The following is a 19920-nucleotide window of genomic DNA, read 5'->3' as shown; positions in this document are numbered from 1 at the left end:
ACGCTTGCAAGAAACTCTACACAGGTAGAAGACATGCAGTTAGAAAACACTGGTTAATGTCAAAAGCAGCACACAAAACTCTACGGGAAAGCGAGAGTATGCATATGCCTTTCGTCCTGCAGAGGCATATGTATGGCATATTCATATGGGTGGCAAGAGCAACTACCACACATCACAACTCTGTCAGCTCGTACTCCAACATCTTAGTATATTTTTTTTCCACAAGGTTAACACTATAGTTATCATTCACAAGCTAAAAGCTCCTCCTCTTCAAGAACGTCCAATTAGAATGATGCATATTGGTCTGACGACCCAGTGGGTAGGAGGTGAAGAATGTTAGGTGCCAATGTTTTCTTGTCCCACCCTTAGTTCATAACGAATTCTTATTCTAGAAAACACCACACCTTTGGTAGCACACAAGTGACCTATAGAAAAACACAGACATGTGATCAAGCGATGCTTCTAGATTACCGTCAGTTGCTTAATGTCACACCTCACGTGACTGCTTTCTATAGAGTATAGAAGATTTTTCAGTTTACAAACAGGTACCCTGGCAAACTTCTGGTTTTCGCTGCAGAAATACAGCAGGCAAGGAGGAGAACAGCGAGCCCTGGTTGCGCGGCAGAATAGAACCCCACAGATTTATGAAAATTCTAATCTGCAGGTGGTCAGAAATATACAAATTCAGTTTAGCCGTAAAACACACAAAAATTATGAATATTTGTGAGGCACAACAACTGTTTCTTTTATTTGAAAAGATATAAAAGTGCGTCTTCTACGTTAGGATAACTTGAAAACACTCTTGAAACACACATGCAAAACCGTCTATTTGCATCCAGCCCTCGCCAAGAAAACTCTGGAGAGGGCCCTGCTACATGGCAACCAACAGAAGCAGCTTACACATGATATGGTTTCTGGGATGACTTAACCGTGAGTGGCCACTCTTCCTTGTCTGTCATGCGGTAGCAAGCTTGGCCATGTTTTACCACCAAATGATCTCTGAGGACATGTCATACGCAACTCAACTTCATTGCCTGCCATATGGTGCCATTGGCAATTAGGCCATCAGGCACAGTAGGCAACAGAAAGGTGTCATGTTATTGTGGCACGTGTAGGCAAGGTTTGAAAACTGGCAGTAATTTGACAACATTGGGTAAAAAAGTACACATATAGCTAGCTTATGGACACTATGGGTAGCTCAGAAAGAAGTAGCTGGAAGACCCTTACCCGACGGAGCACAGACTTCTGTCGTGGGCTGTCTCCGGTTGAGTGTGTGGCAGGGCAAAGTCTAATCCGGGGCTTCAGTATGGCCAGACGATATGTGCGGCTTGGAACAAACTGGCAAAGCCTTTCCAGCTGCTCTTCATTTGGCATGGCCAGTGGGAATGGTAGGGGCGCTGAAAATCCAGGTACACATGAACTGCCTATCTCAGGAATGTTCCACAGTCGATTCCCAATAATTTGGACTCGAATAATTCATTATTTTGGTTAATTAAAACACATAAATCCTTCAATTACCCTGGTACGTTTTCAATGCATCATGAAACTGCCTAATTCAATCAATGCCTTCAATTAATTCAAACTCTTTAGCTTCAAATGGCAGACCGGCCAAAATCGTCATTCGTTACCAAGAACAGCTGATGAGAGGGTGTTCTCAAGATGTGAATGGTCGATCCGACAACTTCGAATTCTTTACCATGCATCTAAATCTCAGCACACAAGCGCACTCTATTCTATCTCTGTCTGAATTGGGCACTGTCACTGGGAACTGAGCCTGCAATCTCTTGTTCAGTAGCAGAGCACCACAGCCACCAATCTAAATTCGAATTTAATTAGAAATTTTTAAAATAGGCAAACACTCTGAACAAATTTCCAGTGACATGGCATTGTTTACTGCCGATCAGCATGTCCAGCAGCCATGCCTGTAGGAATTTAAAGAAAAGGCTTCACCAGCTACCCCTGGAGGCAGATACTGGGACTGCCCTGCCCTAAGTTAGTCTAAACATTCTCCGCAGTGCCGCAGTGAGGTTCACAGCTTCTGCTTCATTAAACCTGGAAGTGAGAATACATTGTTGCACAAAGAAGAAAGGAATACCGATTTCCTCTTGTCCATAAGTCGGCCTTGGAGGACCATTTGTGATACACTCCAGGATCCATTCAAGGCGATGCACTGTTCCACTTGTGATGTCGATAATGAGGGGACCAATCACAGAGCGACACAGGGAACGCTCAACCCAATTCGAGCTCTCAAGAAATGCAACAGTGCAGGGTTCCTCAGCTTCATTTGAATCTGAAAAGAAATGAAAAAAAAATGGCGATAAAGGTATAAGTAGCAATTAGGCCCCCAAAAAAAGAGAAAACAGCATTTTCACTGTTCATTAAAGAGACATGCAGACAACTTTTGTCTACACAATGTGGGTGTATGGTGACACAATTAATTCGTTATCTGCAACAAGAGATTAATTCAACAGGTTAAACACTTGCTCGGTAAAGGTTGGAAATGTGTCGCCTCTGTGATAATAGTTGTTAATTGTGAATACCAGAAAAACCTGCAGAAAAACCTGCAGAAGCAAAAATAGGTTTGGTGACCAGTGTTTGAAACTGGTACTGGAGCTTAACTTCTGTCTTGTGAGAAAATGAAACATAAGAATTGCAAAGGCAGAAGAGGGATTTACCATCCCAGTCTTCGGGAATTTGCAGCTCATACAGGTAGTCCATGCACAGGGCCGGGAAGCGTTCGGCCATGGCCAACTCTGTAAGTCGTTCGACGTGTGCGTCCAATCCAGGCTCAGGCTCACGAATTTGGCCAGAGTTTTCAGGTGCAAGTGGGTCAAAGAGCGAGCCTGTGAGGTGATTGTACGTGTGGCCACCTGTAGTGACTCCAGCTCTCAGGTACATGGCTGCTCCCTGAAAGAACAGCAGAGCTGTTGGAAAGTACATTGCTGCCCCAGCTAGCATGCAAGTATTACGACTCATGCCAAACACATCGTCATTTATAGTGGTTATTTACCCCTGCTAGTGCTATTACAGACGCATCATGCCTGTGTCGTATCATACCACGCTGTGCTGTTTAAAGACAAGGGCCAAGTTTATCATATGACGCTGTCTGCCAGTCGCTGCAGTGCACCTTGAGTTCCTCATGGCAACAATATGTGGCTAACTAAGCTTCTTTGCTGCCATAAGAACACTAATTATTACTCTTGGTTTGGAAACAGGTAGAGAAAAATAAAAACTTCTACAAAATATTTCGACCACTGATACAGAGTAGAGTGATAAGCATATTAAAACACCCCTGTTCATTCAAAGGGCACATATTTTTGGCAGCACCAACAGGCTGCACACAACTAGTGGTAGAGTCATGGGCAGTGGTAGCCACTGCCAGTAAAGTTCATAAGCTGCACCTTTTTGACATGGCACGAACAATGTCCGTGCTGCTATTTTTCACAACACAATATATCAATACATGTAGAAGGTGTGTAGATCGTACAATTGCTTACCAATAATACGGATACCAATAATTCAGACATGCTTGATTATTTGAACAGCTTCAGGGCACCGCCATTAGTTACATAGACTTACTGTATAATGACGACTGGAATTTCAGACATCTTACTGCGCACCATTCGACAATTCAAACTTTGGTTGCCAATCATGTGCTAATCTGCTCACCAAGTCGAGCAGAAAGGGAGATGTTTTTACTCTGATATGTCACTGGCGTCTCCTCGAAACCGAAAACAGTGAAGCCTAATTGACCCATAGTTGCCGACCATGCCATGCCAACCATCCGGCATTGACCGTTTTGGAGTAGTTGCCGACCGTGCCCAAAACACAGGACAAGCCAAGCCAAGCTACTAAATTGTAAAGGCTACATTTGAAGTTGGTCATGCCAGTACCACACATTCAGTATATGTTCCTAGACATGTTTAATAGTAGCATAGTCCCAAATAACATCTTTGATTGCTATTATAAATTCTTATTGGTTAATTCAGCAGCTTAATTAAATTAAGCAGCTTTAAGCGCCGTCAACTCCACCTTCAATGTTTACATCAATGAGAGCAGCAAGGGAAGAGCCAGACATCGGCTGTTTTAGAGAAACTTGCAAACATTTGGCTATTGGAGCGCAGTCAACCTCTGTTTACGAGTAAGTTGCTAGGGGTAGAGATGTGGTACATGCACTGACTGTCCTTTTGTTTATCTGTAGTGACAGCATGACAATGGTTGTAATGCAGACTGACCAAGTGACAGGCAAGTGCATGTGCATGCAAAGCTTCAACAAGTTTTGTTGGCCACACTTGTGGAATGAAGTAAGTCCTTTTCTGATCCATGAATGCTTTGTTTAGTGCAAAACAACAGACACAAGAAAGATGACAGGACAAGGCGCTACTCTCAACTGACATCTAAACAAAGATACTTTGTTTAGCGCAAAACAACAGACACAAGAAAAACGACAGGACAAGGCGCTACTCTGAACGGACATCTAAACAAAGTATTCATGGATTCGCACCAACTAGCCCGCCAACGCATTGTGCTGAACTATCCTTTTCTGATAAACACGATGCTTTGGACTCCCGATCATTTGGACCTTTAGGCAGTCCCCATCAAGTGTGAATTATCGCTTGACGACTGTAGCCGATTTGTGGTCCCCTCACAGGTATATAAGGACATGGCATAGAATAAAATGGGCTTTTGGAATGCTGTACGTGTGAATAATACCTCATGCTGTGAGCTGTGCTAGGCGTGCAATTAATTAGCTCATCCAAAACAAATACTGCACAATACCCATTCACATGTCATCTTTTGAGCATAACTCATTCCACAAGATTGATATCAATGAAACACTAAAGCGGCAACGACGTGCATGCAACATTCAAGTGACAACGACAAGCGACATGGCAGGCAAACCCTTTCATGCTGTCACATCGCATTGGATGTCATGGATGTACTGTCACATTGGATGCAACAATGAAAAAAAGAAAAAGTTGTGAGAAATTTACGTTGTTGTCCAAATAAATACAATCGTGCGCCTAGCACAAATGTACCATGAAACCAATATTTTAACCAAGCTGTATTAAAGCTAGCTTTACTATGCTGTTATCACCAGTGGAAATTCGTCCCATGCCGCCAGGATACCAGCATGAAATGCCATGGTTGGCATCTGGTGGGCAAAACTCAAAACACTTTCACAGTTCTCGGTGGCATCCGAGGCATAACAGAGTCAAAACAAACAATTGATCTCAGTAATAACTACAAAACAATGCCAATACTTTGACCTCAGCTTGAGATGAAACGAAGCGATGGCTGATTTTACAATTTACTTGCTGCTGTCACAGTACAGAGCAATTTGCAAGAGCATATTCAGATTGAAGCAGGTGGACTGGTTGCTGCCATGTTGCTGTGCAATGACGCTGTACCCAGCAGAAATCGCCGCACGGAATTCTGAGCTACAAATGAAATTTTCTGGCTGGACAAAGACTGGCAATGTGACAAGCGACAATCTGTCGCTTGTCGCTCAAAAATCGCATGTATCTGGTTGCGGCCCAAAAACAGTAAGACACACCTTTGACCTGCCATTACGCCGCATTGCCTCGTCAAATCCACAGGCGCAGCGCTCAGATCCAGAGATCGCGGCCCCCGTGACTCCCACTTGGAGGTGCACCCATGTAAGCCCCTGCAGCGCCATCTCACATGTGGCACCATGCAACTCCAGCTGCAGTAGTGCTCGCCCGGTCGTGTTCTGTCGCCGCGATGAAGAAAGACGGCCTGCAAAACCATCTTCCCTCGTCGTCTGCAAGAAAGAACAAAATTGCAGCCTCCACACATCACCTAAGGCCACATCTCTCAGTTGTCACATTGCAGAGCCCCACAAATCTTTTTGTACATAGTTGCATAAGACCCACACCTTTTTTGAAATCTCGGCAGAGTGTGGCTAACACAAGTCAAGTACATGACTACTAGCCAGAACTGTGGATGACGTCGTTAACGATGCACAGAATAATGGAAACACTAGCTACGCACATTTGTTCAAGATTTCGAAGCAACAATGAAGTTCCATTTTGTTCTTCAACTTCATTCTCTATGTTGCTGCCGTCACCACTGGAGCTTCCTACCTTGACGGAACACTCCCAAAGATGGTTGCCCTTGGCGCCATCCTCCTCATGCTGTTCCAGCAACATTAAAACAGTTAGCAGTGGTATCTACCGATATTGAAAGAGCATGCATTCAAAATCTGATCTTTGGTGAAGCTTGTTCTTCTGCAAAATTTTGCTTCAAAAAGTTGTACGTAAGGATGGGTCTTGACAATTAAATGCGGTACAGCTGATGACTGACCCATACCTTAATATTATTAATTAATTGTGGGGCTAAACCAAGCTGTCTACCAAGTTTACATTTCCAAATTCCCTGAATTTTCCAGGTTTTCCCTGAGTGGCTTTGCAATATTCCCTGACTGACACAGAACCTTGTTTTATGTCAAGACAGGCTGACACCTTGTTGCCTGATGCTATCATTCTCTCTCTAGTAATCATGCTAAAAGATAAACAAACCGACTTAATCCAGTTTGAAAAGTAAGGAGTAGCATTTATTTTATTCAAAAAGAAATCAGAAGAGAGGTGTTAGTAAAGTGCCCAGCAAAAAAAAATACCTTTAAAAAGATTAGTGAGACTCATTGCTAATCAAAGTGAACATTATCAAATACGAATAAAAAGGAGATCCATGAGGAAATGAATATTTTTGAATATCCCCTTCAGTCACGAATTATGAATGACTGTTGATACATGCGTGAAACATAGATGTTGCTTGAGACTCCACTGAAAGAACAAAATGACTCTTATAGTATTTTATTATAAGTCATTGTAATTACAGAGTAACTAAATATTTGAATAATTTAAAGTCAGTCATGCTACATTTCTTCATAAAAATGATTAAATCCCCTGCTCGAATTACATGCACAAGTTATTCATTGGCTTCAAGCATGTCAAGAAAGAAAAAATATATTTCGAGGTTGATACCGACATGCTCCACATCAAATGTCACGTAAAACACGGTAGTGCCTTCACCAAAGCAGTATCCTGTAATGATACATATCGCTTTGAAGTAAAATGGAAGTAATTTAGGTTATCAGAATGTTCAATAGGCTTAATGTTTGTGCTCTATTCCTTGCTACCACTGCACTGAAATGGCAAAAATAGGCCGCGTCTACAAATGTGGACAGTGTAACCTAAGGGGATGTGAGCTTTTCTATCAACTGATAGCAAGCTCATTGGTATGAGGCCTGAACTTTGCCATAAGTGAGATTCTCTCTCAACAGCTGGTGGGTCAACCTCAACTGCCCTGACGTACTCTCATCCCGCGCACAACGCCTCAGTGTTGCGTTTCACTGCTTTAAAGAGTTTATTTTGCTTTGAATGAAGGACACCTGCATCTCGGTGTCAGTCAACACTCAAGCTCCTTAAAAGAAGCAGCAGCACGCTTCCTTTCTTGTTCATTCCCCATTGCATATAAGTCCTTTCTGTTCACGTCCTCCTTCCACCGCACATTCGTCCCACAGACCATTTGAAGGATTCTCTTGGTCAGTTTTACAGTCAAAGTCCGATTTTTCGGACTCTCTAGGGGCCGCGAAAACGTCTGAAAAACCAGGCAGTTCGAAAAAATTAATGCATGAATTTTACTGCCCTTAAGGGCTCAAAGCGCCACAGGCACATCCGAAAAGGCCTGCCAGTACACTTATTAGGCATATCGGTGCTCTTACTATGACAGGAGATGGCGTGTAGACGCGTGTACAATTAAGGAATACATACCGTGTCCCGTGACAATTGCCCCTTCCCGTGCTTCTTATGCTTCACTGCAATACGTCTTCGTATGCTTCACTGCAATACTTTCGTGTATGCTTCACCGCGTGATATTGCTGCATTGAGGCGAGACTAACTTTCGGGACATGGCATTCTGCAACGCGCCGTGCTTTCCCAGCTTTGAAACCAATAGCGAAGACCACAAAGGCGGAGTCGGTGCCGTTGCTGACAGCGGTGAATTCTTTCAATAAAAACATGGCACTGAACGGCAAGAAGCTTAATAGCGAACGTCAAAGCACCGGGCTAGCGTTTGCCGCGGTAGTGGCTACGGCTGCCAGCGGATCTGCGTCGGAGAGCGCCGGTTCAAGGCGGCGAGGTAATCAAAACGGCGGAAATGGTGGCTTTGATTAGTGCCGTTTCGGACTTGCGGTCACGGCAAAAAGTCCGGAAAGTCGGACGGCGAAGCGTTCTTGCGTCCGAAATTTCAGACGTTCTTATACATTGATTCTATGGGGTACGTGGTGGCACCGCGAAGTTGTCCGAATTATCTGGCGTCCGGAAAGTCTGTCGTTGATTGCACACTGGAAACTCCCCCAGCCGACGACACGGCGCCAAAATACGATTCGTTACGATCCCTCTGTTACTCGAGCCAGCACTATGCCGACTTTCTTTCGCTTTCGATAAAATTACAGCTAATTTTCCCTGATAGAAGCACAAATTTTCCGAGTTTTCCCTGAGTATTTCCAGACTATTCAAAATCCCTGAGAATTCCCGGTTCTCCCGGTTTTCCCGGTTGGTAGACGCCCTGTAAAACGTCCCAAAGCTGCTTAGAGGGCTTTGGGGGCTGCCATAGTGGAGGTGTCTGGGTTAATTTTGGCCTCCACCGATTCTTGAACACGCACCCAAAGCATGGTACACGAGTGATTTTGCACTCCAACCCCATCGCAATGCGAATGTTGGAACCAGCAGTTGAACCTGAGACCTTGTGCTATGCAAAACAAGGCCATAGCCACTGAGTTGCCCCAATATGTCGCACACAGCATCTGATCAAATAAATACAATGCCACTCTGTTTTTCTGCCTGGGAGGCTCATCCTGAATGTTCTATTCAAGAGACTCACCTTAAAGACACAGGTCGCTTTTGCCACGTAGCAGCCCACGTGGTACAATGTGGGCCAGCCTGTGTCTACCAATGTAGGGTCACCAACACAGTCATCCATCCCTAGTGCCTCTTCTTCCCAGGTAGGCAGAATCTGCGGCACCATGGACCACGCCCAAGCTCCCCATCCCTGCTCACTGCCAGGGTCCCCCTCTGATGAATTGAAAAAAGAAGAAAGACAGTGCAATTTAGAGTGCATGGTGACATTCCATAGAGTTTGAATGCAACATACTGATTTCAGTAGTTTCTAGTGCCGCAGATGTACTAAGCAATGTAGTCAGCAGGCAAAAAGCAAACATACAGGCCTTGAGAGAAAATAATCTGAGGAATCGAGGCACACGAGTTCTTGTTAGAAATGACTATATGAGGCTAACAAACAATGAAGCCAGGAAAGAATCTGCAAAATTAACTGTTTTATCAGATCAAATGTAGGAATAATATTGAAAAGGGAAATTAGAGTGGCAGAAAAGACAACTTGCTGCTGGTGGGACCCGTACCAGCAACCTCTGCATGAAAAATTGCGATGCTCTACCAACTGAGTTATGACAGTGGCTTTCCCCTCATCCACTTCCTTCAGTATTTGTATACGCATGCTAGATCTAGTCTGGGGGCAATAGCCAGTGCCACTGAGAGTCATAGCAGCGAGTGCAGCACACCCCGTATGAACCACAGGCATCATGTAGTATGTGAACAAGCAAGTAGGCAACTGGCCAATAAAGACTAGTGTGCTATCCTTGTATGTGATGGTAGAGCATTGCATACATCACATGGAGGATGCGGGTTCTGGAAATGTGCTCTGGAAATGCCCCACTGTGTCAGCAAACGTTACCCTAGTGAGCATCGTCTACATGATACCATACACCTCGGCTGCACCAGCTCGCCGGAAGATGAAGAGGTTCCCTGTACCATGGTGGAACATTACCTGCACCAAGCTGCAATGGAAGGCTGCAGTGCAGCAGAGTGGTTTTCGCACCGTGGAATCGAAGGCTGTGGTGCAGCGCATTGTGCAAAAGGTGCGAAGAATGCATGAATCAAACATATCTTACATTTGTAGACAGTAAGCCTTAGCTTACTGCTGCACAAAGTTGAAAGCACCAGGGACTATCACCAAACTCACCAGCGGGAGTGGTGCCGGAGGACACCCATGATGTTGGAGACTGCGACTGGTCAGGTGACGGGGCGTCACGAGATTCCTCCACAGGACTGCACGCGAGGCGGCCATAGTACAGTGCCAGGCAAAGTTCCAAGAGGCGCACAAACAGTGGCAGCTGCTGATCAGTCAGCGACAGATCGAGCCGCTCACACGAGACGTGGAAACGCAGTGCACTTGGACGGCCACTCCCATCATAACGCATGTGAAGCCGCCCTAGCACAAAGCACCGGTAGAGCAGGGGCTCCTGGTACGCCTCAATCTTGCCACTGGCATCACGCTGCATTCAAGTTGCAAAATGAGGAGCTCGGCTTTCAAGCCGGATGTGCTTCTGCAATAGCAATGGTGGCTAGCATTGTTTGGTGAACTACAATATAGCAGGTTGCACAGTTAGTGTACCTAATGCAATCCTCTACTGCGACCATTGCAGATCAGAAAATGACATTATGCCCAACAATGTAAACATTTTCAGCTACAAGGCACTTATCCTATTTCCTGTCAAAAGGGCTATCCTTGGTGGGAGCAGACTGACAAAGAATTAGACTATGCTGACAAGGAGATGGGCAGTGGCGCGAGGCAAGTAAGCTAGCTAATGCAAATGCTCAAACGCTCTTTCAAATATCAAAAATTTGTGCTTTTGCTCTTTCTCTTAGCTTACATTCAGGGATACATTTTCTTCCTTCCTGTGAACCGTTTTCATGCATGAACTGAGTCAAAGCTGGCTTAGATTTAAACAAACATAACCTCTGCTTTATTAGGAGGCGGCTTTGTTGCTAGACATAGACATACAATTGGGATGCTAGATAAGCACTTCGGACGACATTTTTCAGTCGTCCAACAGGATTCATTCCATAACCTGGATCTGACGTTCTGCACACCTTGTCCAGGCAAATGGTGACGTCTTCCATGGAGACAAGTTTGCGCAGCACAGGGTCTTCTGTGGCCAGCTGTGCAAATGCCGGCTGCCAAGAGGCATCAGCAGAGGCCACCTCAATGGCCTTGACATTGAGTGAGAGGACAAGGTCCTCCTCAGCATACTTGAGGATGACATTGTTGAGGACGATCGTAATGTTGTGTAGCACGCGCTGCAGCAGGCCGCCCAGGTAACCGCCAGGGGGCTGAGTGAGGGTCTGTGAGGAACTGCCGCCGTCAGGGCTGATAGCACGGGCAGAGCTGCATAAACATCAGCTTTCAATTAAACATTAACTCGTTATCCCAGATGGTTGTCAAGATGTTAAAGGGATACCAAAGAAAAACATTAAGTCACACTAAATTGGTACATTAAGCTCCTGATGTAGAAAAATTGTCACTTCTACTTGAAGCTGAGATGTGGCTTCCTCCAGAATTATAAATGCTTTATGTCATTTATCTTAAGGCATTTGCTGTAAAAAGACATATAGCCGGCCACATAAGTTTGCGGAATGTGGGTTCCATGACAAATGTGAATTTCTGCTGTAATGAGCCATGAGAGTTATAATTTATTACATCACTGTGTAGGTTGTGATGGCTACTATGTACACATTGAACAGGTGCTACTTGAAGCTGCCTCCATTGCTTGCCAGCCCACAGGGCTGTGAAGGCACTTTTGTCTTTCTTGAGGGCAACTGGCCTGTGTGAATGCTTTTGACTTGGTGGGACCCTTTGCGTACCTGCACTAACTCACCGCACCTCCTTTTCTCCCCCCTCCTCTCTCTACCTAATCTTTCTATTCCTCCTTTCCTGTCCCCCAGTGTAGGGTACCCAACTAGATGCATCTCTGGTTAACATCTCTGCCTTCTCCCTTTCTTTCCTCCTACTCATCCTATTACTTGAGGCTATGTGCGCAGGCTTCACTGGAATTAAGTTTTTTTTCATAAATCCCTATCCTGTAAACTTTTCTGGCTGACTGTACATGCTTGCATCCACTTCCTTGTGAGAAGAAGAAGCGTGGCTTCACATTCATAGATATTTAGGTAATTGCAGCACCATGAAGCATTGAGCATTGAAAGCATTGAAACTGCCCTCCTCAGAGCCTATTTCCCTTACCACCATTCCATGTCTTGCTGCTGTAGCTTTCCCCTAACGTGTCCCTTGCAACTTACAGTGCTGATTTGGGAGTCAAAATCAAAACAATTATTATACAAGAGAAGGAGATCATTTGCATACCTTACTCGCCTAAACCGAGTTGTTGAAGGTGTTGATGACACGGAGGATGAAGAGGAGCTGGCTGAAGATTCACCAAGCCGTAGCACGCACTCAATGGTGTTGACAGTGATGACAACAGGCTCTGAGGTGAGCTTGGTCCATGGCACGTGAATGCGCAACTCGTGAATGTGACCATTGACAAGGCGAAAAGGAAGCCGCAGCTCTTGCTCTAGTGCTTCAAGTCGTAGGTCCAAGTTGCTGAAGACAGCATCACCGCCCCAGAGTGAAAGCTATGGGGCAAATAAGTAAAAGAATGATGACAGCTATACAGATGTCACTAACCTATGTGCCTAGTTCTCTTTGTTATCACATGCCAATTGTGTACACATTCAATCACTGACTATGACCTATGCCTCGGGTGATCCCATTTACATGAAACTGAGATAACCAAGATGTAGACATAGCAGAGGAAAGTCAAACTTGATACAAAAGTGCACCCACTAATAGACTAAAAGCCTGGTCATGGCACATGAATGGGCGAAAAACTTATGGGCGGAATGAACCATCAATTTTGGGTGTCAGCTGTCGAATTAAAAAAAATTATGGGGTTTTACGTACCAAAACCACAGTCTGATTATAAGGCACGCCGTAGTGGCGGACTCCGGAAATTTAGACCACCTGGGGTCCTTTAAAGCGCACCTAAATCTAAGTACACGGGTGTTTTCGCATTTCGCCCCCATAAATACGGCCGCGTGGTCGGGATTTGATCCCGCGACCTGTCCAATTTTTGACAATGCTCATATGATTATGGCACTTCTATCTGATGTGTCAAGGTCTTTATTCTGCAGACAACTGCAGAATAACAATATTAAAATATTGAAATTAATATTAAATTAATTTAATATAATTAAATATTAAAAAATATTTAAAAATAAGAAGCTCCTTAAAAAAATATTGACAGAACTACTACCGCTGCCGTCACTTAACACCGCAACAGGTCAACAACCTGTGATCAATTGTCACCAGGAGGTTGGCATTGAATCTCACCCGCAGTGACGTGAGAATCGGCTGTTGCTACAAACCAAGCTCACTACAGTTCTTTTTGTGAAGGTGCACGATTGATCACGTCACAAAACTGCACAGTAATTAGGCAAAACAATCTTTTCGTGGGAGCAATGCTTCATTATAATTGGATAAATAAATGATCACGGGGTTAGAGAAGAAAGGACGAGAAACGTGCATTACCTAATGTAACCTCCTTTACCTTTTCTTTATTTCTTTCTTTCTTTAAGAGTAAATATACGCTAGCGCACAAAACCACATCGTTTATTAATACAAAGCAGTGCGACGAAACGAACATTATACCCAACTGCTCCAACGGTATAACACTAATATTAAGAGGTGGATTAATTCGCCAGCGAGTATCTCCATTTTAATGCCACATCCACATATTATATAAACAAATAAGCGCGGTGTTGTTACCTGGGAGTCCTCTGGCCGAATATTTTTGACGTACTTGCTCACATAGCTGAGGATCAGAGGAGTCACGTACGATTCTATTTTGAACATGACTCCTCAGGGATCTCTCTTCGCTCTGAAAGGGAATGATATCGCGCATGAGACACGAAACACCGGCCGTCGAAGACAAGCAACACTATCAATCTTCTGCGGTTTATGTTTAGACGGCGCGCTCCGGCCATCAGATATGACACTCGGCTCGTGACGGACCCAAACAAGGCAACGGGTTGCGCAGCTGATGATAGTGGTTATTTACACGTAGTAAAGATCGGTGCTACCTGCTACTAGCGTCTCGCTAGATCCTCCATGTTTACACGGGCCAGCGCCTACCGAAGGATGCACGCAAGGTCACAAGCACGCATGCGATGGTGCGACGCTGGTCCGATGCCCCGGGAAGAGGGCAGCTGTATCCCAGTCGCTGAAAGGGGACTACCTACGCTCGCCTGCGCAGCTGATTGACGCTCCTGAAAGTCCTGCTGAAAGTTTACTGTGGGCGCCGCCATATTTCTTCAGGGTTGCCGCTGCCGTGCCAAAATCCCGCCATATCGTCGCCGCCACCTTGAAGCAGAAATCGTTATATTTGCATTTTCCATACGCCCTGTGCTGCCGAATATCTATCGGGCACCACAGAGTCGGCCAGCACGTACGACTCACTGCACATGTACTTCAGTTCATATTTTTGAAATTTGGAACTCCAGTCTCCACTGCACGGAGAGGTACTTGTCCATGTGCGCGCCTTTTCCAAAATTGATCACAGACGCATAAAGGCTACTTGGGCTCTTGAGTGGTAACTAGATATGAGAATTCCCCATCATATTTGATTGTAATGCGCAAGACGCGTGTGAGACACAGCACGCAGGTCTCGTTAACATATTACGACGCACTGAAGCATGTAACATCACGTACGATGCTTTTAGAGAAAGATGACACTGGCTTTTGGACGCTAATCTGGCAGGTGTGCCAGTCATAATGAACGCCTATTCTAGGATAAAACTTAGTGCCAAACTGCACACTTGTGTTCCAATTCTGGCCAGCATCGGAGACAGCCTACGTAGACAGCTAATGAGACGGCTGAGACAGCTTCGAGGACAGAACGCGTTTCGAAGCGCCTGAAACACGCAACTCTATGGGAACATGCATAGAGTTTCTTACAATAACTATTTTATGAAACTCTATGGGAACATGTATGAAACCTATGTGTGTAACCCAATTAATCGCCTGGAAGACGTATGGCGAAGACGCTTCTGCGACATGACGCCACTTGGCGGCAACAAGAAAAAGTTGACAAAAGCACACGTTATTTCTGTATTTTAAGTCTTTGCGCCTGCAAACCTATAAAAATACTTAAGGGCATAGGATAGCGTGTCTACGTTTTCATGCACAGACAAGCTTCCTGTCGGCGTTCCAAGCGTCGTGCTCTGCCGTCATCTTGTTTGGGCAGCAAGGTTACGCAAGGTAGCCTGCTTTGCATTGTTTTTGACTTCGATGCTGTCTTTACGAAGACATGAGCTGTCTGCATTGACGTCTTCGTGAGAATTGGGACGAGACCGCTATCACCGACCGCTATCCGCTTAGCATATACTCAGCCATCTACGGCGAGTATTGGAACACAGCCTTAGTCCAACTTTTGCTGGGCTTCCCCCAGCTCCACTAGTCTCCGATGTTTGCGATAGCAGAGCCGTGAAATTCTTTTTTCACTGCGAGAATCGCAGTGATAATTAATTCTTTAATAAATTTTCTTCTTCTTCTTCTTCACTGCGAGAAAGAGGACCGCCGAAGCGAGCGCGCGGGCTTTTATCGGAGAGCAATGAGCACCACTGTGTGGTACTCTCCAACCAACAATGGGACGAAGTATGCGCAAGGGCCGATGGCAGCATGACATCGGGAAAAACCTGGAACCTGCTCAAACACCTTCTTAACAAAGGTCAAACCAGAAGCTCTCAGACCAAGGCGGCTGACAAGACAGCGAAACGCGAACTCAAAAACTCCAACGAGCAGGAATTTATGGCAAGGCTTGCCGAGAGATACATGCCACTCTCGAGCAGCCACGAAAACGAGGCCGAGGCACCCGGTTTCTCGTACGCAGGAGCGGACAACCCTGACCTCGATGAACCCTTCACCCTGGAAGAAATCCGGACCGTCCTTCAAAACCTGAATGGCACATTGGCCCCAGGTCCGGACGGTATTAGTAACAAGGCCCTTCGTAACTTGGACGAAGACTCCGTCTGGTTCCTAGCGGATCGAATCAATCAGGTCTGGGCTTCTGGCAGGGTCCCGCTGGAATGGAAGAACGCCACCACGGTTCTCATGCCAAAGCCCAACAAGCCCTCGGGCGTCGAGAACCTCAGACCCATATCATGCACTCACGTCGTGCGTGGGTAAGGTGGCGGAACACGCCGTTCAGAACAGAATCTCCAGATTCCTCGAAAACAAGGGACTGTTACCACACACCCTTATCGGATTTAGACCCGGTCTATCAACTCAAGACACCGTGATTTTAATCAAGCACCAAATCATTGATGACCCTATTAGAAACACCAAGGCCATTCTTGGGTTGGATCTCGAGAAAGCGTTCGATAACCTCTCTCACCAATAGATTGTGGACACCATTTCCGAACTCAACCTCGGAGCTATATTCCACGCGTACGTCAAGTCATTCTTGGATAATAGGACGGCTACGCTCCGATTTGCCGACCTCTCCACGGAGACACTGTCGCTGGGAAGCAGGGGCACCCCACAAGGCTCAGTCATCTCCCCTATGCTTTTCAACCTTACCATGGCGGGACTTGCTGAGAAACTCGGACAGATCCACGGGCTCAAGCACATCATATACGCAGATGACATCACCACGTGGGTCTCCAAAGGAACCCCGGGCATGGTGCAGGACATCTTGCAAGAAGCAGTGAACACCGTAGACGTAGAAGAATTTCTAATTCCCACAGGACTCAGATGCTCGCCTACCAAGTCGGAGCTGCCCGTACGCAGACCCACGCAGAAGGGCCGCAGGCCATACTCGTCAAACTTTGATTATAATCAGGAAATTACCGTACGAACCAATTCGGGACACGCCATACCATGCGTCGACAAAATCAGAGTCCTGAGTATGATCATAGAGACTAAAGACGTCAATGCCTCTACTGTTTAGAAGCTCATCACCAAAACCAACAACGCTATATCGGGCTCATCAGAAGAATTGCCTATAGACACAGGGGCCTCAAGGAACATATGTCATCAAACTCATAGACGCGTTCGTCACCTGTCACTTCGCATACGTAGCGGCAATACTCAATTGGTCACGATCCGAAAGAGACAGACTTAATGCCCAAATCAGAAAGGTCACCAAGCAAGCCCTCGGCATCCCGACCAGCACCAGCAACGAGAAGCTGGGGCACCTGGGCATGCACAACACCCTGGAAGAAATTGCCGAAGCCTAGCAGCGCGCCCAGCTTTCTAGTATTTCGACGACGCCTCCAGGGCGCACGATCCTAGGGAAGCTAGGCTTAATTTGCTCAAGGAAACATAGAAAAAGACTTTGCAGACCTCCCACGGGACATCCGCGCCAAGATCACGGTCTGACCTATACCCAGAAACGTTGTGGGGATGCGCGACTCTCGCGCGTCTCCCGATATGTTTTTCCCGCATAACGCGTCCCCTGATATGTTGTTTTCCCGCACGGCTCGCGTGGCCTGGCGCCCGCGGCGGTCGGAGTGGTTGAGGCGCAGTACAAGAGATGGCGCGAGTGTTGCGCTGCTAACGCCGCCGACAGGCGGGGTTACTTGGGCGCCGGGAGACAAGGCGCTTCTCTCTTTTGGTTCGGGACAGCAAGCACTGCTAGTACGGACGTGCCGTGCCGCGCGTGCGCTGATCCATGCTTCTGCGAGACTGTAGATCTCGCGTGGCCGCCTTCGAACGCGCCACCGTTCGCGTGACCGTACGCGCGAACGACCAGGCGTTGGGATCCAGCATAGGGCGAACATATTCGCTCGCTATCCGGTCGCGGTGAGTCGGACTTCTAGATTTGTCGCGCGCCCATCGGCATGTTTTGGGGATAGTAACTCGGCTAGCAGGCATTGATCTATGAAAGGTGCAATAAATGCCCTTGTGATTGTCTGCACTACTGTACTGTGTGGTTCCTTTGTCCCAAGAGCACGGAGGAGAACCCCACATCTGGCTGCCCAACGTGGGCCTCCTGGGGCATCGGACGATAGATTTAACAGTTTTGCTTCGTTCGAGACCTTTGTTTGAACCGAAGCGTAGGACTAGCGTGGATTTTGATCGCTAGCATTGGCGGCGTGCTTTCTTGAGCGAGGCGACGGTGGCTGTAGTGTGTTTGAACATGTCAACATGCTAAGCCTTTTCGCAAGTGTTTTTTTTTTAATGACATTCGTCGGTACGAGAGGCACGTGGTCTGCCTCCTGGGAGAGCGAGGCTAAGCGATCGCGGAGCATTGGCAAGCCTGAAGCGAGTGAGTATGGAAGCCTCGTGGGTGGCCCGAATTTCTCATGTAAACAGCTTCTCCTATCTCTTTGACTCTGATGATTTCGCGGCTCTGGGAGCCGGGTGGCCGCGGGCCGCGGGTGCCACTACAGGCTGACTGGTATTGCGGCCTGGCACCGGGCGCTCCGACACCGTCTGGGACGGTGGGCGCCGTCAACTCGGATGCTGTGTGCACCGAGAGGAGTAGGACCACCTCACAGAGCTGACGTCTCCTCGCGCCTGCCTGTTTTGCGCTCATTTTGGGTGTTGTTTTTGGATGCCGGTTGTTGTCAGGGTAGCGACGCTTTAGGCCTAAGGCTTTACGAAGCTGCCTGTCGCACGTGGAGGGACACAATTAATCTGGTGGACCGTGGCGTTGAGGCGTTGCAATTTGCTTCCCTCATTCTATTTAGCCTCGCACGAATTGAAATTACTCGTTCGACTCAAGGAAGCGAGCTTCGTTCACGTGAACTTAGCATCTGAGTAGCTGCCCGATCTTTTGCAAGCTGAGTTGAACATCGTACCACGTGGGCGATGCGCATGCAGAATTCCTCTCCCTTGCACTACTTTAGTGTTTGCCGAGTGTGTTGAGTGTACGCAGCGTGATTGGAGTCACCCCTGGCTTGCTGTCACCTGCAGATCGTCTGCGCTGCTGCCCCGGACTACGATCGAGCCACCCCGGGCGATGGTGATGCTGTGGCCAGTTCGGCGCAGTGACTTCGGCGGCCTCCTGTATCCAGCTCGCAACCCTCGGCGGCGGACAAAAGAGCCGGCGGTCACCGACAGCTACGGCGGCTCTTGCCAATAGGGCGCGTCGGCGCGAGCGACGCTTGCTCGTTCCGACTACTGCGTCGCCGTTTCCGGAGTCCTGGCCTGGAATCGTGCCGTCGAGTCTGCAAAGCTGCTGCTGTGACCGGGGGACGCCAGCGGTGTACCCAGGGACAATGTCGTCGGCTCGCATGTTATGGACAGCGTGTGGACATTTCCTCGGCGCGGCCAATGTTGCATGTACTATCTTGTTCGCGAAGCACGGGTTGATGTTAGACCGTGTCACATGTTTCGCCGGAATATGTAGTGATTTAAGGTTGGGGGGATGTGGGGATGCGCGACTCTCGCGCGTCCCCTGATATGTTTTTCCCGCATAACGCGTCCCCTGATATGTTGTTTTCCCGCACGGCTCGCGTGGCCTGGCGCCCGCGGCGGTCGGAGTGGTTGAGGCGCAGTATGAGAGATGGCGCGAGTGTTGCGCTGCTAACGCCGCCGACAGGCGGGGTTACTTGGGCGCCGGAAGACAAGGCGCTTCTCTCTTTTGGTTCGGGACAGCAAGCAGTACGGACGTGCCGTGCCGCGCGTGCGCCGATCCATGCTTCTGCGAGACTGTCTCGCGTGGCCGCCTTCGAACGCGCCACCGTTCGCGTGACCGTATGCGCGAACGACCAGGCGTTGGGATCCAGCATGGGGCGAACATATTCGCTCGCTGTCCGGTCGCTGTGAGTCGGACTTCTAGATTTGTCGCGCCCATTGGCATGTTTTGGGGATAGAAACTCGGCTAGCAGGCATTGATCTATGAAAGGTGCAATAAATGCCCTTGTGATTGTCTGCACTACTGTACTGTGTCGTTCCTTTGTCCCAAGAGCACGGAGGAGAACCCCACAACGTACACCCTGAAAACAAGAGGGACAGACGACAAGCGAGAGGGCAATTCCT

At 47.3% G+C, this 19920-nt stretch overlaps 1 protein-coding gene across 2 annotated transcripts in view; it reads right to left on the bottom strand.

Moving 5' to 3' along the window:
* The window catches only part of Vps13B (vacuolar protein sorting 13B), a 144544-nt gene extending 130291 nt beyond the window's left edge, over window positions 1-14253 (bottom strand). For both annotated transcript variants that reach the window (XM_050180286.3, XM_055071753.2), the window contains exons 1-10: window positions 14016-14253; window positions 13702-13813; window positions 12241-12509; window positions 10974-11268; window positions 10063-10375; window positions 8908-9098; window positions 5558-5785; window positions 2676-2907; window positions 2096-2290; window positions 1228-1397 (exon numbers count right to left, since the gene is read on the bottom strand). In XM_050180286.3, the coding sequence (XP_050036243.2) occupies window positions 1228-1397; window positions 2096-2290; window positions 2676-2907; window positions 5558-5785; window positions 8908-9098; window positions 10063-10375; window positions 10974-11268; window positions 12241-12509; window positions 13702-13788 (1980 nt within the window). In that variant the 5' untranslated portion in view covers window positions 13789-13813; window positions 14016-14253. The remainder of the gene's footprint in view (window positions 1-1227; window positions 1398-2095; window positions 2291-2675; window positions 2908-5557; window positions 5786-8907; window positions 9099-10062; window positions 10376-10973; window positions 11269-12240; window positions 12510-13701; window positions 13814-14015) is intronic.
* Window positions 14254-19920: the final 5667 nt, after the last annotated feature.

Source organism: Dermacentor andersoni, chromosome 7, assembly GCF_023375885.2.
Source record: "Dermacentor andersoni chromosome 7, qqDerAnde1_hic_scaffold, whole genome shotgun sequence".
NCBI lineage: Eukaryota > Metazoa > Arthropoda > Arachnida > Ixodida > Ixodidae > Dermacentor > Dermacentor andersoni.
Note: the sequence above shows the minus strand (reverse complement) of the source record. Positions and strands in the feature narration are given on the sequence as shown.